General features: G+C 42.8%; 1 protein-coding gene across 2 annotated transcripts in view; it reads right to left on the reverse strand.

Annotated features, from left to right (window-relative positions):
- Positions 1-18,645: 18,645 nt before the first annotated feature.
- Positions 18,646-20,347, reverse strand: part of LOC147375683 (uricase) — a 98,933-nt gene continuing 97,231 nt past the window's right edge. For both annotated transcript variants that reach the window (XM_086390799.1, XM_086390798.1), the window contains exon 8: positions 18,646-19,627. In XM_086390799.1, the coding sequence (XP_086246925.1) occupies positions 19,553-19,627 (75 nt within the window). In that variant the 3' untranslated portion in view covers positions 18,646-19,552. The remainder of the gene's footprint in view (positions 19,628-20,347) is intronic.

Consider the following 20,347-nt stretch of genomic DNA (forward strand, 5'->3'; position numbering starts at 1 on the left):
ATGAGTCAACTCTTCGCATGAGGTGGCCAAAGTACTGGAGTTTCAGCCTCAGCATCAGTCCTTCCAAAGAACACTCAGGACTGATCTCCTTCAGAATGGACTGGTTGGATCTCCTTGCAGTCCAAGGGACTCTCAAGAGTCTTCTCCAACACCACAGTTCAAAAGCATCAATTATTTGACGCTCAGCTTTCTTCACAGTCAAACTCTCACATCCATACATGACTACTGGAAAAACCATAGCCTTGACTAGATGGACCTTTGTTGACAAAGTAATGTCTCTGCTTTTTAATACATTGTCTAGGTTGGTCATAGCTTTTCTTCCAAGGAGCAAGATTCTTTTAATTTCGTGGCTGCAATCACCATCTGCAGTGATTTTGGAGCCCCCCAAAATAAAGTCAACCACTGTTTCCACTGTTTCCCCATCTATTTGTCGTGAAGTGATGGGACAAGATGCCATGATCTTCGTTTTCTGAATGTTGAGCTTTAAGCCAACTTTTTCACTCTCCTCTTTCACTTTCATCAAGAGGTTTTTTAGTTCCTCTTCACTTTCTGACATATGGGTGGTGTCATCTGCATATCTGAGGTTATTGATATTTCTCCTGGCAATCTTGATTCCAGCTTGCGCTTCTTCCAGCCCAGCGTTTCTCATGATGTACTCTAAATATAAGTTAAATAAGAAGGGTAACAATATACAGCCTTGATGTACTCCTTTTTCTATTTGGAACCAGTCTGTTGTTCCATGTCCAGTTCTAACTGTTGCTTCCTGACCTGCATATAGGTTTCTCAAGAGGCAGATCAGGTGGTCTTGTAATCCCATCTCTTTCAGAATTTTCCACAGATTATTGTGATCCACACAGTCAAAGGCTTTGCCATAGTCAATAAAGCATAAATAAATGTTTTTCTGGAAATTTCTTGCTTTTTCGATGATCCAGCAGATGTTGGCAATTTAATCTCTCGTTCCTCTGCCTTTTCTAAAACCAGCTTGAACATCTGGAAGTTCTCAGTTCATGTATTGCTGAAGCCTGGCTTGGAGAATTTTGAGCATTGTTTTACTAGTGTGTGAGATGAGTGCAATTGTGCAATAGTTTGAGCATTCTTTGGCATTGTTTTCTTTGGGAGTGAACACTATGAAAAGGAAAAAGATAGGACACTGAAAGATGAACTCCCCAGGTCAGTAGGTACCCAATATGCTACTGGAGATTGGTGGAAAAATAACACCAGAAAGAATGAAGAGATGGAGCCAAAGCAAAAACAGCACCCAGTTGTGGATGGGACTGGTGATAGAAGCAAGGTCCAATGCTGTAAAGATCAATATTACATAGGAACCTGGAATGTTAGGTCCATGAATCAAGGCAAATTGGAAGTGGTCAAGGAGGAGACGGCAAAGTGAACATCGACATTCTAGAAATCAGTGAACTAAGATGGACTGGAATGGGTGAATTTAACTCAGATGACCATTATATCTACTACTGGGGCAGGAATCCCTTAGAAGAAATGGAGTAGCCATCATAGTCAACAAAGGATTCCAAAATGCAGTACTTGGATGTAATTTCAAAAATGACAGAATGATCTCTGTTCGATACTAAGGCAAGCCATTCAAAATCACGGTAATCCAAGTCTATGCCCCAACCAGTATGCTGAAGAAGCTGAAGTTGAACAGTTCTATGAAGACCTACAATGCCTTTTAGAACTAACATCCAAAAAATATGTTCTTTTCATTATAGGGGACTGGAATGCAAAAGTAGGAAGTCAAGAAAAACCTGGAGTAACAGGCAAATTTGGCCTTGGAGTACAGAATGAAGCAGGGCAAAGGCTAATAGAGTTCTGTCAAGTGAACGCACTGGTCATAGCAAACACCCTCTTCCAACAACACAGGAGAAGACTCTACACATAGACATCACCAGATGGTCAACACCAACATCAGACTGATTATATTCTTTGCAGCCAAAGATGGAGAAACTCTATACAGTCAGCAAAAACAAGACGGGGAGCTGACTGTGGCTCTGATCATGAACTCCTTATTGCCAAATTCAGACTTAAATTTAAGAAAGTGGGGAAAACCACTAAACCATTCAGGTATGACCTAAATCAGATCCCTTATGATTATGCAGTGGAAGTGAGAAATAGATTTAAGGGACTAGATCTGATAGTTGGACACGACTGAGCGACTTCACTTTCACTTTTCACTTTCATGCATTGGAGAAGGAAATGGCAACCTACTCCAGTGTTCTTGCCTGGAGAATCCCAGGGACGGGGGAGCCTAGTGGGCTGCCATCTCTGGGGTCGCACAGAGTCGGACACGACTGAAGTGACTTAGCAGAAGCAGCAGCAGCAGATCTGATAGACAGAGTGCCTGATGAACTATGGATGGAGGTTTGTGACATGGTACAGGAGACAGGGATCAAGACCATCCCCAAGAAAAAGAAATGCAAAAAAGCAAAATGGCTGTCTGAGGAGCCTTACAAAGAGTTGTGAAAAGAAGAGAAGAGAAAAGCAAAGGAGAAAAGGAAAGATAATAAGCATATGAATGCAGAGTTCCAAAGAATAGCAAGGAGAGATAAGAAAGCTTCCTCAGCAATCAATGCAAAGAAATAGAGGAAAACAATAGAATGGGAAAGACTGGAGATCTCTTCAAGAAAATTAGAGATACCAAGGGAACATTTCATGCAAAGATGGGCTCGATAAAGGACAGAAATGGTATGGACCTAACAGAAGCAGAAGATATTAAGAAGAGGTGGCAAGAATACACAGAAGAACTGTACAAAAAAGATCTTCATGACCCAGATAATCACGATGGTGTGATCACTCACCTAGAGCCAGACATCCTGGAATGTGATGTCAAGTGGGCCTTAGGAAGCATCACTATGAACAAAGCTAGTGGGGGTGATGGAATTCCAGTTGAGCTATTTCAAATTCGGAAAGATGATGCTGTGAAAGTGCTGCACTCAATGTGTCAGCAAATTTGGAAAACTCAGCAATGGCCACAGGACTGGAAAATGTCAGTTTTCATTCCAATCCCAAAGAAAGGCAATGCCTAAGAATGCTCAAACTACCACATAATTGCACTCATCTCACACACTAGTAAAGTAATGCTCAAAATTCTCCAAGCCAGACTTCAACAGTACATGAACTGTGAACTCCCAGACGTTCAAGCTGGTTTTAGAAAAGGCAGAGGAACCAGAAATTAAATTTCCAACATGCGCTGGATCATGGAAAAAGCAAGAGAGTTCCAGAAAAACATCTATTTCTGCTTTATTAACTATGCCAAAGCCTTTGACTGTGTGGATCACAATAAACTGTGGAAAATTCTGAAAGAGATGGGAATACAAGACCACCTGACCTGCCTCTTGAGAAACCTGTATTCAGGTCAGGATGGAACAGTTAGAACTGAACATGGAACAACAGACTGGTTCCAAGAAGGAAAAGGAGTACGTCAAGGCTGTATATTGTCACCCTGCTTACTTAACTTTATGCAGAGTACATCATGCGAAATGCTGGACTTGAAGAAGCACAAGCTGGAATCAAGATTGCCTGGAGAAATATCAATAACCTCAGATATGCAGATGACACCACCCTTATGGCAGAAAGTAAAGAACTAAAGAGCCTCCGATGAAAGTGAAAGGGGAGAGTGTAAAAGTTGGCTTAAAGCTCAACATTCAGAAAACTAAGATCATGGCATCCAGTCCCATCACTTTATGGCAAATAGTTGGGGAAACAGTGGAAACAGTGGTTGACTTTAATTTGGGGGGCTCCAAAATCACTGCAGATGGTGATTGCAGCCATGAAATTAAAAGACGCTTACTCCTTGGAAGGAAAGTTATGACCAATCTAGATAGCATATTCAAAAGCAGAGACATTACTTTGCCAACAAAGGTTTGTCTAGTCAAGGCTATGGTTTTTCCAGTAGTCATGTATGGATGTGAGAGTTTGACTGTGAAGAAAGCCTAGTGCCAAATAATTGATGCTTTTGAACTGTGATGTTGGAGAAGACTCGTGAGAGTCCTTTCAATTGTAAGGAGATCCAACATGTCCATCCTAAAGGAGTTCAGTCCTGGGTGCTCATTGCAAGGACTGATGTTGAATCTGAAACTCCAATACTTTGGCCACCTCATGCAAAGAGGTGACTCATTTGAAAAGACCCCGATGCTGGGAAAGATTGACGGCAGGAGGGGAAGGGGACGATAGAAGGTGAGATGGTTGGATGGCATCATCGCCTCAATGGACATAGGTTTGGGTGAACTCTGAGAGTTGGTGATGGACAGGGAGGCCTGGCGTGCTGCAGTTCATGGGTTCACAAAGAGTCGGACACAACTGAGCGACTGAACTGAACTGAACCGAACTGAACTGAATGCCACTTTTCCCGCCCCCTCTTCCCCAAAGTAGATGAAACTTTGGTGCATTTCTTAAAGCTTTATTCATTACAAGAGTTTCCCTTCACCACTGTCATAAGAGGGTGGCTCTTATGGCCATGAGAGGTACTGAAGAAGCAGTGGTGTATGACATGGATGTTGATGCTATATGCATCAACATATATTGTGCTCTTTAGGCCAACTTGTGCCTAATCCTGGGTCCATAATCTCCATCTTACAACAAATTGCTGCTAGGCTGCCAGACCCCAATACTTGACAGGTTTGATATAAACCAGCTCATAATGAGCAACTAGCTTTGCCAAAGTCCCTTGTTGTCTCTCAGTCAGACATTCATCTTCAACAAGACTCAGTAACACACCGGGAGCTATTTTTCAAATGGTGAGTAATTCTCTGCTACAGATAGTATAGACTTTCTCTAGAATTCTATGAGTCTATCTTGTCATTTTCCTACTGGGACTTACCACAAGTCCCATATCTTGTACAATTAACGACTCCTCTTATATCACAGAGTCTGCTGACTCACATGGCCCAAGTAGCAGGAATATTTGTACAGCCTGAACCTGCTACATAGCCTTTTACTTCTCTGGGCCTCATGCAAAACAGGAAGCCTTCCTTATCACTCAGTAAATGGGTTGGATGAATATTCCCAATGGGATATCCCAGTATAACACAGGGCTTTCCTGTTGGCTCAGTGGTAAAGCATCCGCCTGCAATGTAGGAGACCCATCTTACACCTTTGGGTTGGGAAGATTCCCTGAAGAAGGGAATGGCTATCCACTGCAGTATTCTTGCCTGGAGAATCCCATGGACAAAGGAGCCTGGTGGGCTACACTCTATGGGATCTCAAAGAGTCAGACACAACTGATCGACTAACACTTCCACTTTCAGTGGAATATAATGCCTCTAAAATTACAAGGCACTGTTTTCTTCTTAGTGGTAGAAAATTTAAAGTGCAGTAATATGTTCTTTATTTTTGAAGGGATGTCCTGGAATGCCCAAGACTAAAGATCGGAAACATTTGCTGGGCCGGAGCAAATATTTTAAGACTTTGTGGGCCAGATAACCTGTGATAACTACCCAACTCTGCCATTGTAACATGAAAGCAACCACGACCTATATAAGCAAATGGACCTGACTGCATCCTAATTAAAATTTACAAAAATAGGTGGTGGGACAGATTTTGCCCTAGACCACTGGCTTCCTAAAAACATCACCAATATAGTAGACCTGTGATGGGTCTGTCTACCATTCTCCAGAGAACAAATGTCACTTTTTATTCTTCCAGTCCAACTAACATGGTATCATGGATACAATGAACTAGTGTGATGTTTTGAGGAATGTACGGATGGTCCAAGTCCCAATACAAATAGCAAGAGAGTTAATTTAATCCTAGGGCAAAGTCATAAGTGTACACAATGATCTATCTCATATGAATGGAAACCACTTCTTTTCCTCCTTTATCCCATAAGCACCTTCAGTATCAAGCCCCATGTATAATCCTCTGGCTCCTACATATATTTAGTCTTTGCCACACTTTTGGCCTATAGTCTCTTTCCTCTCATAGCAGGCCCAGCATGTCTCTGGCTGGTTTATGCTGTGACTTGATCCTATTTATAGGCCTGGTAGCCAGGAAGGGAGGTGGGATAGAACTCAAGCAGGCATGTGTTTCCTCACCAAGCAGAAATCTCTATGCTGTCTTCAAGCAAAGGACACAGTCCCAGCTTTTAATGGGGAAGAATATATCAGTGTTGCAGGCCCAGAGAATTGCAGATCTAAGGGTTCAAGATTTCAGATGTATCAGGACCCTAATGCTGGTGTGGCAGCTCTATCAGTGTTGAAAACTTTCTTTCTTTCTTAGAGCTCTGCTTTTCTAAGTCCTGGGCCCAATCCTAATTTTTTCTGCCATCTGGCTGTGTCTCTATATGGTGCCAAGGAGTCCCTCTTGCTTTCACACTTTGCCTTATTGTCTTTCTTAATATGCTAACAGTCTCCAGCAACACCCATCCAGATTCCATTTTCCTTATAATTATTTTCCCCAAATCTCTCAGGCACCTGAGATATTGCCCCTACTAGTAAATTCCCTTCCTCTAGTATCTCAACCTAATTCAACTCTGGTAGAAGTTTTAACAGTTGTGTGACTATAACACTCCAGGGGCTCATTGCCAGCTGGCCAACAGGTGGCCCAGTTCCTAAACCTTCATTTCAAAGCCCCCTTCCTATACTCCTGGTATCACAGACAGACGTGCCCATGAAGCACATAGTGAGACTCTGAGATTTTCATGAAGGAGGTTGAGTGAGGGGTACTCTCTGGAATAATGCCTGTGACCAGTGAGGAAAGCAGGGTTGGGCAGAGGGAGAATTTGAACTATGATGCAGTTGCAAAGGCCTCTGCCCATTAGGAGCTATGGAGCTGGAATGCCCCTGATGGTCTGTCCCTATTCAACAAGAGGATCAGGATTTTGTATCTCTCAGATTGACCAACACTGGATATGAGCTGCTCCCCGGGAGTGGGTGTAAACTTGGGTGAACCAGCCTTCAGCCAAGGGCATTCTGGCAGCAGGAGCCAGTTATAAGCCATCAGAGGCCAACACTTCTGGCATCTGAGTGCCTTGGTCCCAAGGGAGATCTAGTTGGGTAATACATCACAGCATCCTTAATAGGGGTTTTATTAAATATCACCCACTTGGTGTCCATGGAGAAAACATTACCACACACTAAAGACAGTAGAGCAAAAGATGGCTTGAACCTGAGTTGCCAAATCAATCCTTGGATAACTTCTTTCTAAACTTAATAAGATAACCTTTCCATTGAAGGGGCTTCCCAGGTGGCACTAGTGGTAAAGAATCTGCCTACCAATGCAGGAGACATAGAGACACAGGTTTGATCCCTGTCAGGAAGATCCCCTGGAGAAGGAAATAGCAACCCGTCTCCGGTATTCTTACCTCGAGAAATCCATGGACAGAGGAGCCTCCTGGGCTACAGTTCATGGGGTCGCAAAGAGTTGGTCACGACTGAGCAACTAACACTTTCATTTAAGACACTGTAATTTTTTAGTTGTTAACTTTTAATTTATAGAGGATTAATCTTTAGCTACACAGGCTCCTAATCTTTTCAGATCTGGGGATGCCATATGCCCCTTTCCAGTTTGATCACATAGATATATAGAGGATTATATAGAGGATTAATAAACAATGTTGTGAAAGTTTTTGGTGAAACACTGTATTAATTTTCTTGCAACCAAAAGTATTCTAACACATGCATGCATTGTGTTATTTCAGCTAACCCCCAGTTATTCTGAAGTTGATATCAATCCCATTTCAACATTATACAATTAAAGTTTAGGGTAACTTCCCCAAGGTCACACAGTTTAGAAATCAATGAAACTTAGTGTAAAATGTCACACCATCTAAATCCAAACTCCATCCTCTTTTCCATTTGGGAAACATCTATGTGATCAAACTGGGAAGAGGCATGTGGCATCCCCAGATCTGAAAAGAATAGGAGCCTGTGTAGCTAAAGATTCAATATGTACCAGAAGAACTGCTCTTAAGAAGCTCCCTGCTTCCTGAGTGGTGGCTCCCAAATCCTATGTCCACATCTAGTTGCCAGAACCTGTAGGTGTGACCTTATGTAGAAAAAAGGTCTTTTGTAGTGGGCATTAACTCCAGGTTTTGAGATAATGAGAGTCCCTTGGGCTGTCTCTGTGGGCCCTAAATCCAAAGACAAGAGTCCTCATAAGGGACACACAGTGGAGACTGGGCTTGGAGGGAACGCAGCCACAGCCAAGAGTCTCTGCAAGAGCAAGGACAATCCACTCTAGCACAATCCTGCCAATACCTGGATTTTGGACTTCTGGCCTGCAGAACAATAGGGGAATACATTTCTATTGTTATACACACCACCAAGTTTGTGTTACTTTGTTATGGCAGTCTCAGTAAACTAATACATCTGTGATCTTTCTTTCATTCTAAAGACACTTTTCCTTTCTCACATAAAGGTAATCAGTGTGCTTTTCTCTTATGTTTGGTTGAGTATATTCCTTAATGTAGGAAATTTCCAATGGAATCCTTTACACTTTGAAGATAGAGTATAAACAATTTCCTTAGCAGAAGTTGAACATCTGTAGAGATGTGAATGAATGATTTCCCTAGAAGAAGGTCCATAGCCATTGTATTTACAGTACAGTCTCCATAGGATCCAAAGAACTCTAAGGATTTCTGAGAAAGAGTTGGGCAAATGAAAGAATAAGAGGCACCCAACCTCTAGGAGAAGCAACAACAAAGACTATAATAAAGAGATGAAGTTTCCAGTGTTTGAAAAGTGTTTCTGGTTAGAAGACTGGACATCTATGTCTTTAGGAATAAGATTTGGTTTCCTCATGCGTGAGGATGAGGAAGCCAGAGTTACAGAAGTATTATAAAGGAGGATACAAAACACAAAGTCAGACAGCCCCAAGTCCTTTCTGAACAGAGGGTTAGGAGGGTAGAGGGAAATTCATATTTCTATAGTTGAATCTTGTAGGTGACTGAAAAAGGTATATTCTGTTTCAATGACAAACTGTTATCTCAAAAATTATTTCTATTATATTGTGGGGAGGAAAACTGTGAGAAAATCAGTTTACTAAGAGTAAAGAATGGTATGAACTTAAGTCTGACTGTATAAAGGGAGGGAATGGAATATTTTCTGAGCCTGTCTCTGAAAACCTAGCAGATGAGATTTAGAGGATTTGGAATAAGTCATAGCCAGAATCTTGGTTGCCAAAACCTCAAGCCCCACGTGACAGCTACTCCACTGAAGACCATGCAGACTGCCTCCCAGGTAGCAAACGGGCTAGAATCACCTGTTTTATTCCTGTATAGTACCTGACGGGTTGGGCTAAAAACAGGGAGATAAGAGGGAAAAGTGCTGTGAGAGAAGTCTGCTTCCCAGAAGATTGGAAGAGTCTATGTGACCTTCTATAACAAAAGCACAAAGTGTTTTGATACAAATTACCTCCCAGGTGTTTACAGTCCAGGCTGGCCTATTCCTCTGCCAGTGCCAAGAGGAGCAGGTGAAATAGGAAGCCTGGTTTTCAGCATACGGTTCGCAATTCCAACCACAAGGAAACACCTCTTGGGCTGCACCCTGTGACCCACAACCCTTGGAGTTGTGCAACCTGGAGACTGAAAGAGCCCAGAGACAGCAACAGAGACAATAACAGCTTATTGGGAATTCAGTTCAGTCCAGTTCAGTCGCTCAGTAGTGTCTGACTCTTTGCGACCCCATGAACCGCAGCACACCAGGCCTCCCTGTCCATCACCAACTTCTGGAGTTCACCCAAACCTATGTCCATTGAGTCGGTGATGCCATCCAACCATCTCATCCTCTGTCGTCCCCTTCCCCTCCTGCCCTCAATCTTTCCCAGCATCAGAGTCTTTTCAAATGAATCAGCTCTTCCCATCAGGTGGCCAAAGTATTGGAGTTTCAGCTTCAGCATCAGTCCTTCCAATGAACACCCAGGACTGATCTCCTTTAGAATGGACTGGTTGGATCTCTTTGCAGTCCAAGGGACCAAGAGTCTTCTCCAACATGACAGTTCAAAAGTATCAATACTTCGGTTCTCAGCTTTCTTTACGGTCCAACTCTCACATCCATACATGACTACTGGAAAAACCATGGCTTTGACTCAGTTCAGTTCAGTTCAGTTCAGTCGCTCAGTCGTGTCCGACTCTTTGCGACCCCATGAATCGCAGCACGCCAGGCCTCCCTGTCCATCACCAACTCCCGGAGTTTACTCAAACTCACATCCATTGAGTCGGTGATGACATCCAGCCATCTCATCCTCTGTCCCCTCTTCCTCCTGCCCCCAAACCCTCCCAGCATCAGAGTCTTCCAGTGAGTCAACTCTTTGCATGAGGTGGCCAAATTACTGGAGTTTCAGCTTTAGCATCATTCCTTCCAAAGAACACCCAGGACTGATCTCCTTTAGAATGGACTGATTGGATCTCCTTGCAGTCCAAGGGACTCTCAAGAGTCTTCTCCAACACCACAGTTCAAAAGCATCAATTGTTCAGCGCTCAGCTTTCTTCACAGTCCAACTCTCACATCCATACATGACCACTGGAAAAACCATAGCCTTGACTAGACGGACCTTTGTTGGCAAAGTAATGTCTCTGCTTTTGAATATGCTACCTAGGTTGGTCATAACTTTCCTTCCAAGGAGTAAGCGTCTTTTAATTTCATGGCTGCAATCACCATATGCAGTGATTTTGGAGCCCAGAAAAATAAAGTCTACCACTGTTTCCACTGTTTCCCCAACTATTTGCCATGAAGTGATGGGACCAGATGCCATGATCTTAGTTTTCTGAATGTTGAGCTTTAAGCCAAATTTTTCACTCTCCTCTTTCATTTTCATCAAGAGGCTCTTTAGTTCTTCACTTTCTGCCATAAGGGTGGTGTTATCTGCATATCTTAGGTTACTGATATTTTCTCCCGTCAATCTTCCTTCCAATTTGTGCTTCTTCCAGTCCCAACGTTTCTCATGATGTACTGTGCATATAAGTTTAAAAAGCAGGGTGACAATATACAGCCTTGACGTACTCTTTTACCTATTTGGAACCAGTCTGTTGTTCCATGTCCAGTTCTAACTGTTGCTTCCTGACCTGCATACAGGTTTCTCAAGAGGCAGGTCAGGTGGTCTTGTAATCCCATCTCTTTCAGAATTTTCCACAGTTTATTGTGATCCACACAGTCAAAGGCTTTGGCATAGTCAATAAAGCAGAAATAGATGTTTTTCTGGAACTCTCTTGCTTTTTCGATGATCCAGCAGATGTTGGCAATTTGATCTTGGGTTCTTCCGCCTTTTCTAAATGCAGCTTGAACATCTGCAAGTTCACAGTTGACATATTGCTGAAGCCTGGCTTGAAGAATTTTGAGCATTACTTTACTAGCGTGAGAGATAAGTGCAATTGTGCGGTAGTTTCAGCATTTTTTCACATTGCCTTTCTTTGGGATTGGAATGAAAACTGACCTTTTCCAGTTGTGGCCACTGTTGAGTTTTCCAAATTTGCTGACACATTGAGTGCAGCACTTTCACAGCATCATCTTTCCGAATTTGAAATAGCTCAACTGGAATTCCATCACCTCCACTAGCTTTGTTCCTAGTGATGCTTCATCAGGCTCACTTGACTTCACATTCCAGGATGTCTGGCTCTAGATGAGTGATCACACCATCGTGATTATCTGGGTCATGAAGATCTTTTTTGTTCAGTTCTTCTGTGTATTCTTGCCACCTCTTCTTAACATCTTCTGCTTCTGTTAGGTCCATACCATTTCTGTCCTTTATCGAGCCCATCTTTGCCTGAAATGTTCCCTTGGTATTTCTAATTTTCTTGAAGAGATCTCTAGTCTTCCCCATTCTGTTGTTTTCCTCTATTTCTTTGCATTGATCGCTGAGGAAGCCTTTCTTATCTCTCCTTGCTATTCTTTGGAACTCTGCATTCAGATGCTTATATCTTTCCTTTTCTCCTTTGCTTTTCACTTTTCTTTTCACAGCTATCTATAAGGTCTCCTCAGACAACCATTTGTCTTTTTGCATCTGTTTTTCTTGGGGATGGTCTTGAGCCCTGTCTCCTCTACAGTGTCATGCACCTCTGTCCATAGTTCATCAGGCACTCTGTCTATCAGATCTAGTCCCTTAAATCTATTTCTCACTTCCACTGTATAATCATAAGGGATTTGATTTAGATCATACCTGAATGGTCTAGTGGTTTTCCCCACTTTCTTCAATTTCAGTCTGAGTTTGGCAATAAGGAGTTCATGATATGTGCCACAGTTAGCTCCTGGTCTTGTTTTTGCTGACTGTATAGAGCTTCTCCATCTTTGGCTGCAAAGAATATAATCAGTGTGATTTCGGTGTTGGCCATCTGGTGCTGTCCATGTATAGAGTCTTCTCTTGTGTTGTTGGAATAAGGTGTTTGCTATGACTAGTGTGTTCTCTTGGCAAAACTCTATTAGCCTTTGCCCTGCTTCATTCTGTACTCCAAGGCCAAATTTGCCTGTTACTCCAGGTGTTTCTTGACTTCCTACTTTTGCATTCCAGACCCCTATAATGAAAAGGACATCTTTTTAGGGTGTTAGTTCTAAAAGGTCTTGTAGGTCTTCATAGAACCGTTCAGCTTCAGCTTCTTCAGCATTACTTGTCGGGGCATAGACTTGGATTACTGTGATATTGAATGGTTTGCCTTGGAAACGAACAGAGATCATTCTGTCATTTTTGAGATTACATCTAAGTACTGAATTTTGGAATCCTTTGTTGACTATGATGGCTACTCCATTTCTTCTAAGGGATTCCTGCCCACAGTAGTAGATATAATGGTCATCTGAATTAAATTCACCCATTCCAGTCCATCTTAGTTCACTGATTCCTAGAATGTTGATGTTCACTCTTGCCATCTCCTGTTTGACCACTTCCAATTTGCCTTGATTCATGGACCTAACATTCCAGGTTCCTGTGCAATATTGCTCTTTAGAGCATTGGACCTTGCTTCTATCACCCATCCACAACTGGGTATTGTTTTTGCTGTGACTCCATAGCTTCATTGTTTCTGAAGTTATTTCTCCACTATCTTCAGTAGCATATTGGGCACCTACTGACCTGGGGAGTTCATCTTTCAGTGTTTTATCTTTTTGCCTTTTCACACTGTTCTAAGGGTTCTCAAAGCAAGAATACTGAAGTGGTTTTCCATTCCCTCTCCAGTGGACCACATTCTGTCAGACCTCTCCACCATGACCTGTCTGTCGTGGGTGGCCCCACATGGCATGGCTTAGTTTCACTCAGTTAGACAAAGCTGTGGTCCATGTGATAAGATTGGCTAGTTGTCTATGATTGTGGTTTCAGTCTGTCCGCCCTCTGATGCCCTTTCTCAGCGCCTACCGTCTTACTTGGGTTTCTCTTACCTTGGACGTGGGGTATCTCTTCATGGCTGCTCCTTACCTTGTATGCGAGGTATCTCCTCTCAGCCGCTCCTGCACCGCACAGCCTGGTGGCTCAGATGGTAAGGCGTCTGCCTACAACGCAGGAGATCCGGGTTCAATCCCTGAGTCGGGAAGGTCCCCTAGAGAAGGAAATGGCAACCCACTCCAGTACTCTTGCCTGGAAAATCCCATGGATGGAGGAGCCCGGTGGGCTACAGTCCATGGGGTTGCAAAGAGTCAGACACAACTGAGCAACTTCACTTATTGGGGATAAGCACATCCAAAACAAAGGTCCTGGAGCCACACCCCTCTATGTCTGACAGATGGCAGGTAGGAAGGACATGGCAACCTTTGTTACTTGGGGGAGAAAGAGGCTATCATCTATAGGGAGTATTGATGTCAGGCTATCTCATCAGTTACCAGGGAAATCAACAGCTGGGGCAGGGGCAAGCATGTAGGCAGTTACTGATTAAGCCCTATGATTCAGAGGATTGGACAATGACGTGAGTGAAGTGGGGACTGGTCAAGCAGGGGATGAACAGAGAACAAGAAAACAGCCATCTTGAATGGCCTAACCATGCACTCCACTCCTCTATACCCTGCATGTCCCTTGCTGTGTTGGTTCACCCCTCTTCTGAGATATCCCTGAAGTGAGGTGTGTAGAGTACACTGCAACCCAGATACCACAAATGCAGTACAGACACCAGCAGCTGAAGAGTATCAAGAGTAAGCCAGGCATTGATGTCGGTTTTCCACGCAAGTCCAGAGGGCAACAGGAGCATCTCACTGTCGACCCAGCAATCAGACTCATTTTACAGTGTGGCCATCACTGTGCACAGATTCCCTCTGGTCAGACTAGGGATGAAGTGTGAGATGTTTAACAAACACAATAAAGGGAAGATCATGACCATTAAGCAGACTACAAGCAGTAACAGCTTTCTAGGTCATACCACCCCTGCCTATGGGCTTTGTCCTGACCAGCAGCACCATCCCGCCTGTCCACCCTCAGTGCCCACAGCCAGTGGCAAATCCAGGAGAGGTGGCGAAACAACAGACCACAGGGTTAGTATTGGGTTGGCCTAAGATATTTCAGGTTTTTCCATAACATCTTACAGAAAAACCCAAATGAACTCTTTGGCCAACCCAATACAATGGTGCTTGCCTCCAGTAGAGGCCCAGATTAGTCCTTAGGAGTCTTAAGTGGGGCCAGGTAGAAGACAAATGAAACCTGTATGTCCTTTTTTAATCCTGTTCCCCATGATGCAGAAAACCAAAGCACTGGGGACTCACCTGCCAGTCCCACAGCCTTTCTACAGTATGTTCCCCTCAGCATAGACCCTGTGGCCAGGGTAAAAGTGAGCTGTTGTCCTGACCCATAGTTGGCAGTGGTCCTATGGTGGTCAGCAGTTGAACTCAAATGGTGTGGGCTGGTTGCCTCTGGGTTAACATGGCGCAGGCACTGAGACAATTGTTCCTGGGTGTGTCCATGTGTTGGGAACCTCAACTATTGTTGAAGTAGCCCCTGTATTCTTCCCATTGGTTTGGCAGCAGTGGGGTGGTGAGGCAGGTGGAAACACCAGTATATGACTTCTCATCAGCCCAGCCCATGAATGAACTTCATGGCTGGCAAAGTGGGATCCTTGCTCACCATCAGTACCAAGGGGTGCCCTGTGCACAGCAGTCTCGACCCTCAAAAGTCATTCTTCTTGTGGCCTGATGACTCAGGTATGCCTGCTGTAATGTCTTCCACCTGTTGTAAGGCACTGTAGGCCACATATCATTGCTGTTCTATCACACTGCATCCTTCAGAGCTGGGGCCAGGAGTCCAAGGGCGCTCTATTATTTTGTCATTGCCACAGGCCCCAAACAAACCCTTCAAGGTAACTGGCCACATCCAATTCTCAAACCTGTCCCTGAGTTAATATCCCTAAAACCTGTGTCAATGGCTTATTTTTTAAGGATGGTAGGTTGGGAGTATGCTTATTTTACCTGATCAGGTAACACCCAAGTGTTTGATAGATAATCCAAGTCCTGGCATCTGTATTCACCGCCACCCCATGCAGTCAGATAAGCCATGAGCACAGGGCTATTTTTTAACTGGAAAGAGACTGACGTTTACGGAGTATCATCAGTATAATGGAAGAGGAAGACAGGTCTCATGGTGGTCGAGTGCCACAGGCCCACATGCTAGTCACCGCAGGGTTACCTGCACAATTTTTCACTCCCTGGCCTTATTTCCTGGTATCACAGCACTCCTGGGAGTTTCCTTGGCCTCTTGGCTGGCTTGCCAATTGTTGGGCTGCACCCACAGGCCTGCAAGCCTTGTAGTTGCCCAGGCTCAAGACCGAAGATAGAGCCCAGAGAGTGTCAGAGACATCAATGGTTTGATGTCTTATACATACAAAACAAAGGATCCTGGAGCAACATTCCACCAAGTCTGGCAAATAACAGGCAGGACATGGCTGCAGTCTTCACTATTTAGGGAAGGAGGCTACACTTTACAGGGGGGATTGACATCAAGTTGGCTTATCAGTTACCAGGGAAATCAGCAGCTGGGGCAGGGGACAAGCACATAGGCAATTACTGATTAAGCCCTCTGATTCAGAGGACTGGATAGTCATGTGAGTTAAGCAGTCACATGGTTGAGCAGAAGCTGCACAGAGAACAAGAGAACAGCCATCTTGAATGGCTTGACCACACAAAACAGGAAATTGTTCCTTGAAATTTTCACAGACTACAGACTTTTCCTGCCACACACCTGGGATATAACCTCCAATAGTTCTTTTGCAATTCATTACAATAAATGCATATATGTATAAAGTAAACTACGATTTCTAAGAATTCTGCTCTTCTCTGAAACAAATATAGTGTTTCTAAGATTTATATGACCATTGAGTAAAATGGGACTAATTAAGCTTTTTTTCTTTTCTTTTCTTTCTTTTTAGGAAAAATCATGTTAGAATCTAAATTCCTCTTTGCACAGAATTATCAAATCAGCAGAGGAATAAAATGTACTAGCCATTTGTCCATGCAAGTTACATGATGTAAAAGCACATTTTGTAACAAGAGTAATCAATACATCACAAAACTTTCTATATCACAGTACTTCATCCTTCTTATCTCATGTTCTTCATTAAGCAGCAGCAGCTTGAGAATGACCTGCAGTACCTTCTAGAGTTTGCTGCTCTCAGACCTCCCATCTCTCATCTCACCCACAAAGTTCAATGATAACTTTCCATGTAGGTCTAAAAACAAATGAAAAGAAGACAGAATTTTTCATTTAACAAACACATACAGGAATTTATGTGTCAGGTGTGAAAACTACCACATGTTCAGTCACTCAGACATGTCCGACTGTGGTCTCATAGACTGTAGCTCGACAGGTTCCTTTCTCCATGAAATTTTCCAGGCAAGAATACTGGAGTGGGTTGCCATTTCCTCCTCCAGCGGATCTTCCCAACTCAGGAATCAAACTCTTGTCTCTTGCATCTCCTGCTTTGGCAGGTGGACTCTTTACCACTACCTCAGAAGCCCCCTTACTACCATAGTTCTTTACAGACATTAATTCATTTAATCCTCAAAAAAACCTATGAGGTAGGTTCTATATGTTCACCTCCATTTTACAGATGATGAAACTTGTCACAGAGCTAGTAAGAGACAGAGTCAGGATTTAAACGAGATTCTGCAATCAAATATGGCACCTTAAGTAATAGTATTATAAAAGTGAATGCAGAATTGTCAAATAATACTAAGTACACATGGGTATGTATTTATAAAAAGGGAGACAAACAATTTAAATAAATGGAGATCTTTAATCATTGTTGTTCAGTTGCTCAGTCATGTCCACCTCTTTTCGACCCCATGGACTGCAGCACACTAGGCTTCCCTGTCCTTCACCATTTCCTGGAGATTGCTCAAACTCGTGTCCATTGAGTCGGTGATGCCATCCAACCATCTCATTCTCTATCATCCCCTTCTCCTCCTGCCTTCAATCTTTCCCAGCATCCAGGTCTTTTCCAATGAGTCAGCTCTTCTCATCAGGTGATTAAAGTATTGTAGCTTCAGCTTCAGCATCAGTTTTTCCAATGAATATTCAGGGTTGATTTCTTTAAGGATTGACTTGTTTGAACTCCTTGCTGTCCAAAGGACTCTCAAGAGTCTTCTCTAGCACCACAGTCTGACAGCATCAATTCTTCGTCACAGCTTTCTTTATGGTCCAGCTCTCACATCCATACATGACTACTGGAAAAACCATAGCTTTGACTAGACGGACCTTTGTTGGCAAAGTAATGTCTCTGCTTTTTAATATGCTGTCTAGTTTTGTCATAGGAGAAGGCAATGGCACCCCATTCCAGTACACTTGCCTGGAAAATCCCATGGGCGGAGGAGCCTGGTAGGCTCCAGTCCATGGGGTTGCTAAGAGTCAGGCATGACTGAGCGACTTCATTTTCACTTTTCACTTTCATGCATTGGAGAAGGAAATGGCAACCCACTCCAGTACTCTTGCCTGTAAGATCCCATGGGCAGAGGAGCTTGGTAGGCTGCAGTCCATGTCGGACACGACTGAGCGACTTCACTTTGAGTTTTCACTTTCATGCATTGGAGAAGGAAATGGCAACCCACTCCAGTGTTCTTGCCTGGAGAATCCCAGGGACGGGGGAGCCTGGTGGGCTGCCGTCTATGGGGTCGTGCAGAGTCGGACACGACTGAAGCGACTTAGCAGCAGCAGCAGTTTTGTCATAGCTTTTCTTCTAAGGAGCAAGCATCTTTTAATTTCATGGCTGCAGTCACCATCCACAGTGATTTTAGAGCCCAAGAAAATAAAGGCTGTCACTGTTTCCATTGTTTCCCCATCTGTTTGCCATGAAGTGATGGGAGTAGATGCCATGATCTTAGTTTTCTAAATGTTGAGTTTTAAGTCAGCTTTTTCACTCTACTCTTTCACCTTCATCAAAAGGCTCTTCAATTCCTTTTCACTTTTTGCCATTAGGGTGGTGTCATCTGCATATCTGAGTTTATTGATATTTCTCCTGGCAATCTTTATTCCAGCTTGTGCTTCATCCAGCCTGGTATTTTGTATGATGCATGTAAGTTAAATAAGCAGGGTGATAATATACCTGCATTTCATATGATATACTCTGCCTGTAAGTTAAATAAGCAGGATGACAATTTTGTAATGGAGGAAGGTTATCTAGGATGCTCATGTAAACAACTTTTAGTCATGGGTTTCTAAAATTCCAGTTTATGGAGTTTTATGGTATATGTACAACAGTAGTGTTAGTTTACTGATGTAAAGATTACCACCATTCAAATATGCATATATCTTTAAATCATCAATTATATTTATTTCTCTGATTATAAAAGTAATAAATGTTCATATCTGGAAGATTCAGAAAATCATAAGACAAAATACGAAAATCATTCATAATCCCACCATCCAGAATCATCACTGCTGATTTATTCATACATATAGTCTTTAGTCTTCTTTCTATATGTGTATTCAACCACCTGGGTAATGACTTACCATTTATTAATGTGACTCTTTGTGCCAAAGTGATGCATTATTCAAAGAAAAACAATTTACACTTTTTTTCAATGCCTCAATGTGTACTAAACATTCTTTAAGGACTGTAAAAGTCATAAAACAAATACATTAAAATTTCAAAAGTACTTTTAGAGTAGAAGTAAACTCCCAATAATACATATGCTAAAGCATATTTAAGAACTCAAGTATTCAGTCTAATTGAAGTCACAATGGTGATATTTTTCAAAATATTACTTAATCATTATATTTTCTGCATTGCCAAGGAGCAAGTTTTAGCATCAGTAGGATGAAAGCAATGCTGGCTTCTTAAATTTGTTCACAAGATTAACTGTTATCACACCTCCATTGATTCATGATTATCTTCCTATTGAATGTATTCTAAAGCTCCTCTAAGATAGGAAGGCCCAAGACCACTAAAATGAAATACTGATTTATGACTATTCTAATACTACTCAGCATTTGTGAAGTAAACTGTATCCACAAAGCATGTTTTTAATTACTAATCCAAAAACACTTTGCTGAGCTAGGTATAGAAGAATTCTTTCATATAGGAGGAAAATGAACACTATAAATCAACATACTAGGTTGAAAATTTGCATGGCTATGCACTACGATTTCCAGCATCACAAGTGGCTTAAGGAATGCCTCAATGGAGCATGGACTCCCACTGGTGGCCACAATGTCACAGCCTTGAAGTCAGCTTCCTCTTGACTGTACCAGTAATTCTGCCATATGGATTGTCTAATGGTAACAAGACCTGTAGAAAAACCACAGGGCAACTTCAGAGACACTGAAGACAGATGAGGTAATTTTCCAGAAAATTAAAGAGTTTTTCAAAAATGTTTAATCATCAGGATATAAATGTTTCTCAGATGCATTACATATCCCTGCTTTTTAAACAGAGTGTAGTGAACACAATTTGGCCTTTGCTTGATGACTCTCTTTGAACATCAATCATTGTCCAATGCTATAATACTGTCATGCCCTCAGGAACATTTGAGGTCCTCAGGACTCTTAGCCTGATACTAACTGGCTCCAGACAGCTCTGCATTTGCAGTTCTTCTGTCCTCCACTCTATCATTAGTCACTTCTCTGCTGTCTTCTTTGTGTCCCCACTCCCTGCTTCTCATATGTTGCCCTCACTTTGTAGGCACTTGCTGAGTAAGGGCCCAAGAGTGACCAGCCATCCTCAAGGTGCAAACACAGACATAGGGACAGTTTGTTCACCCCTTTGGGTGCCTTTACACAGAGCCTGACCCAAAGGATCTCAGGCCTTCCTGCCTGCAGGTCTCCAGGGGAAGTTTTGAGTCTACTTCTTAGAGCAAAAGACACAGTGGCCTCGGTCTACCAGAACACCATCGAGCTAGGATCACTGCAGGCCTGGGGTATCAGGAGCCTTGGGAGACCCTCTTCCTTTTGTTGGGGTTCCTGAGCTAAGCACTGCTCTAGCCATGAGCCTGAGCCTTTCTCTGTTTGG

The sequence above is a fragment of the Bos grunniens genome, chromosome 3 (assembly GCF_055505025.1).
Source record: "Bos grunniens cultivar Pamir isolate PY7600 chromosome 3, Bosgru_T2T1.0, whole genome shotgun sequence".
Classification (NCBI taxonomy): domain Eukaryota; kingdom Metazoa; phylum Chordata; class Mammalia; order Artiodactyla; family Bovidae; genus Bos; species Bos grunniens.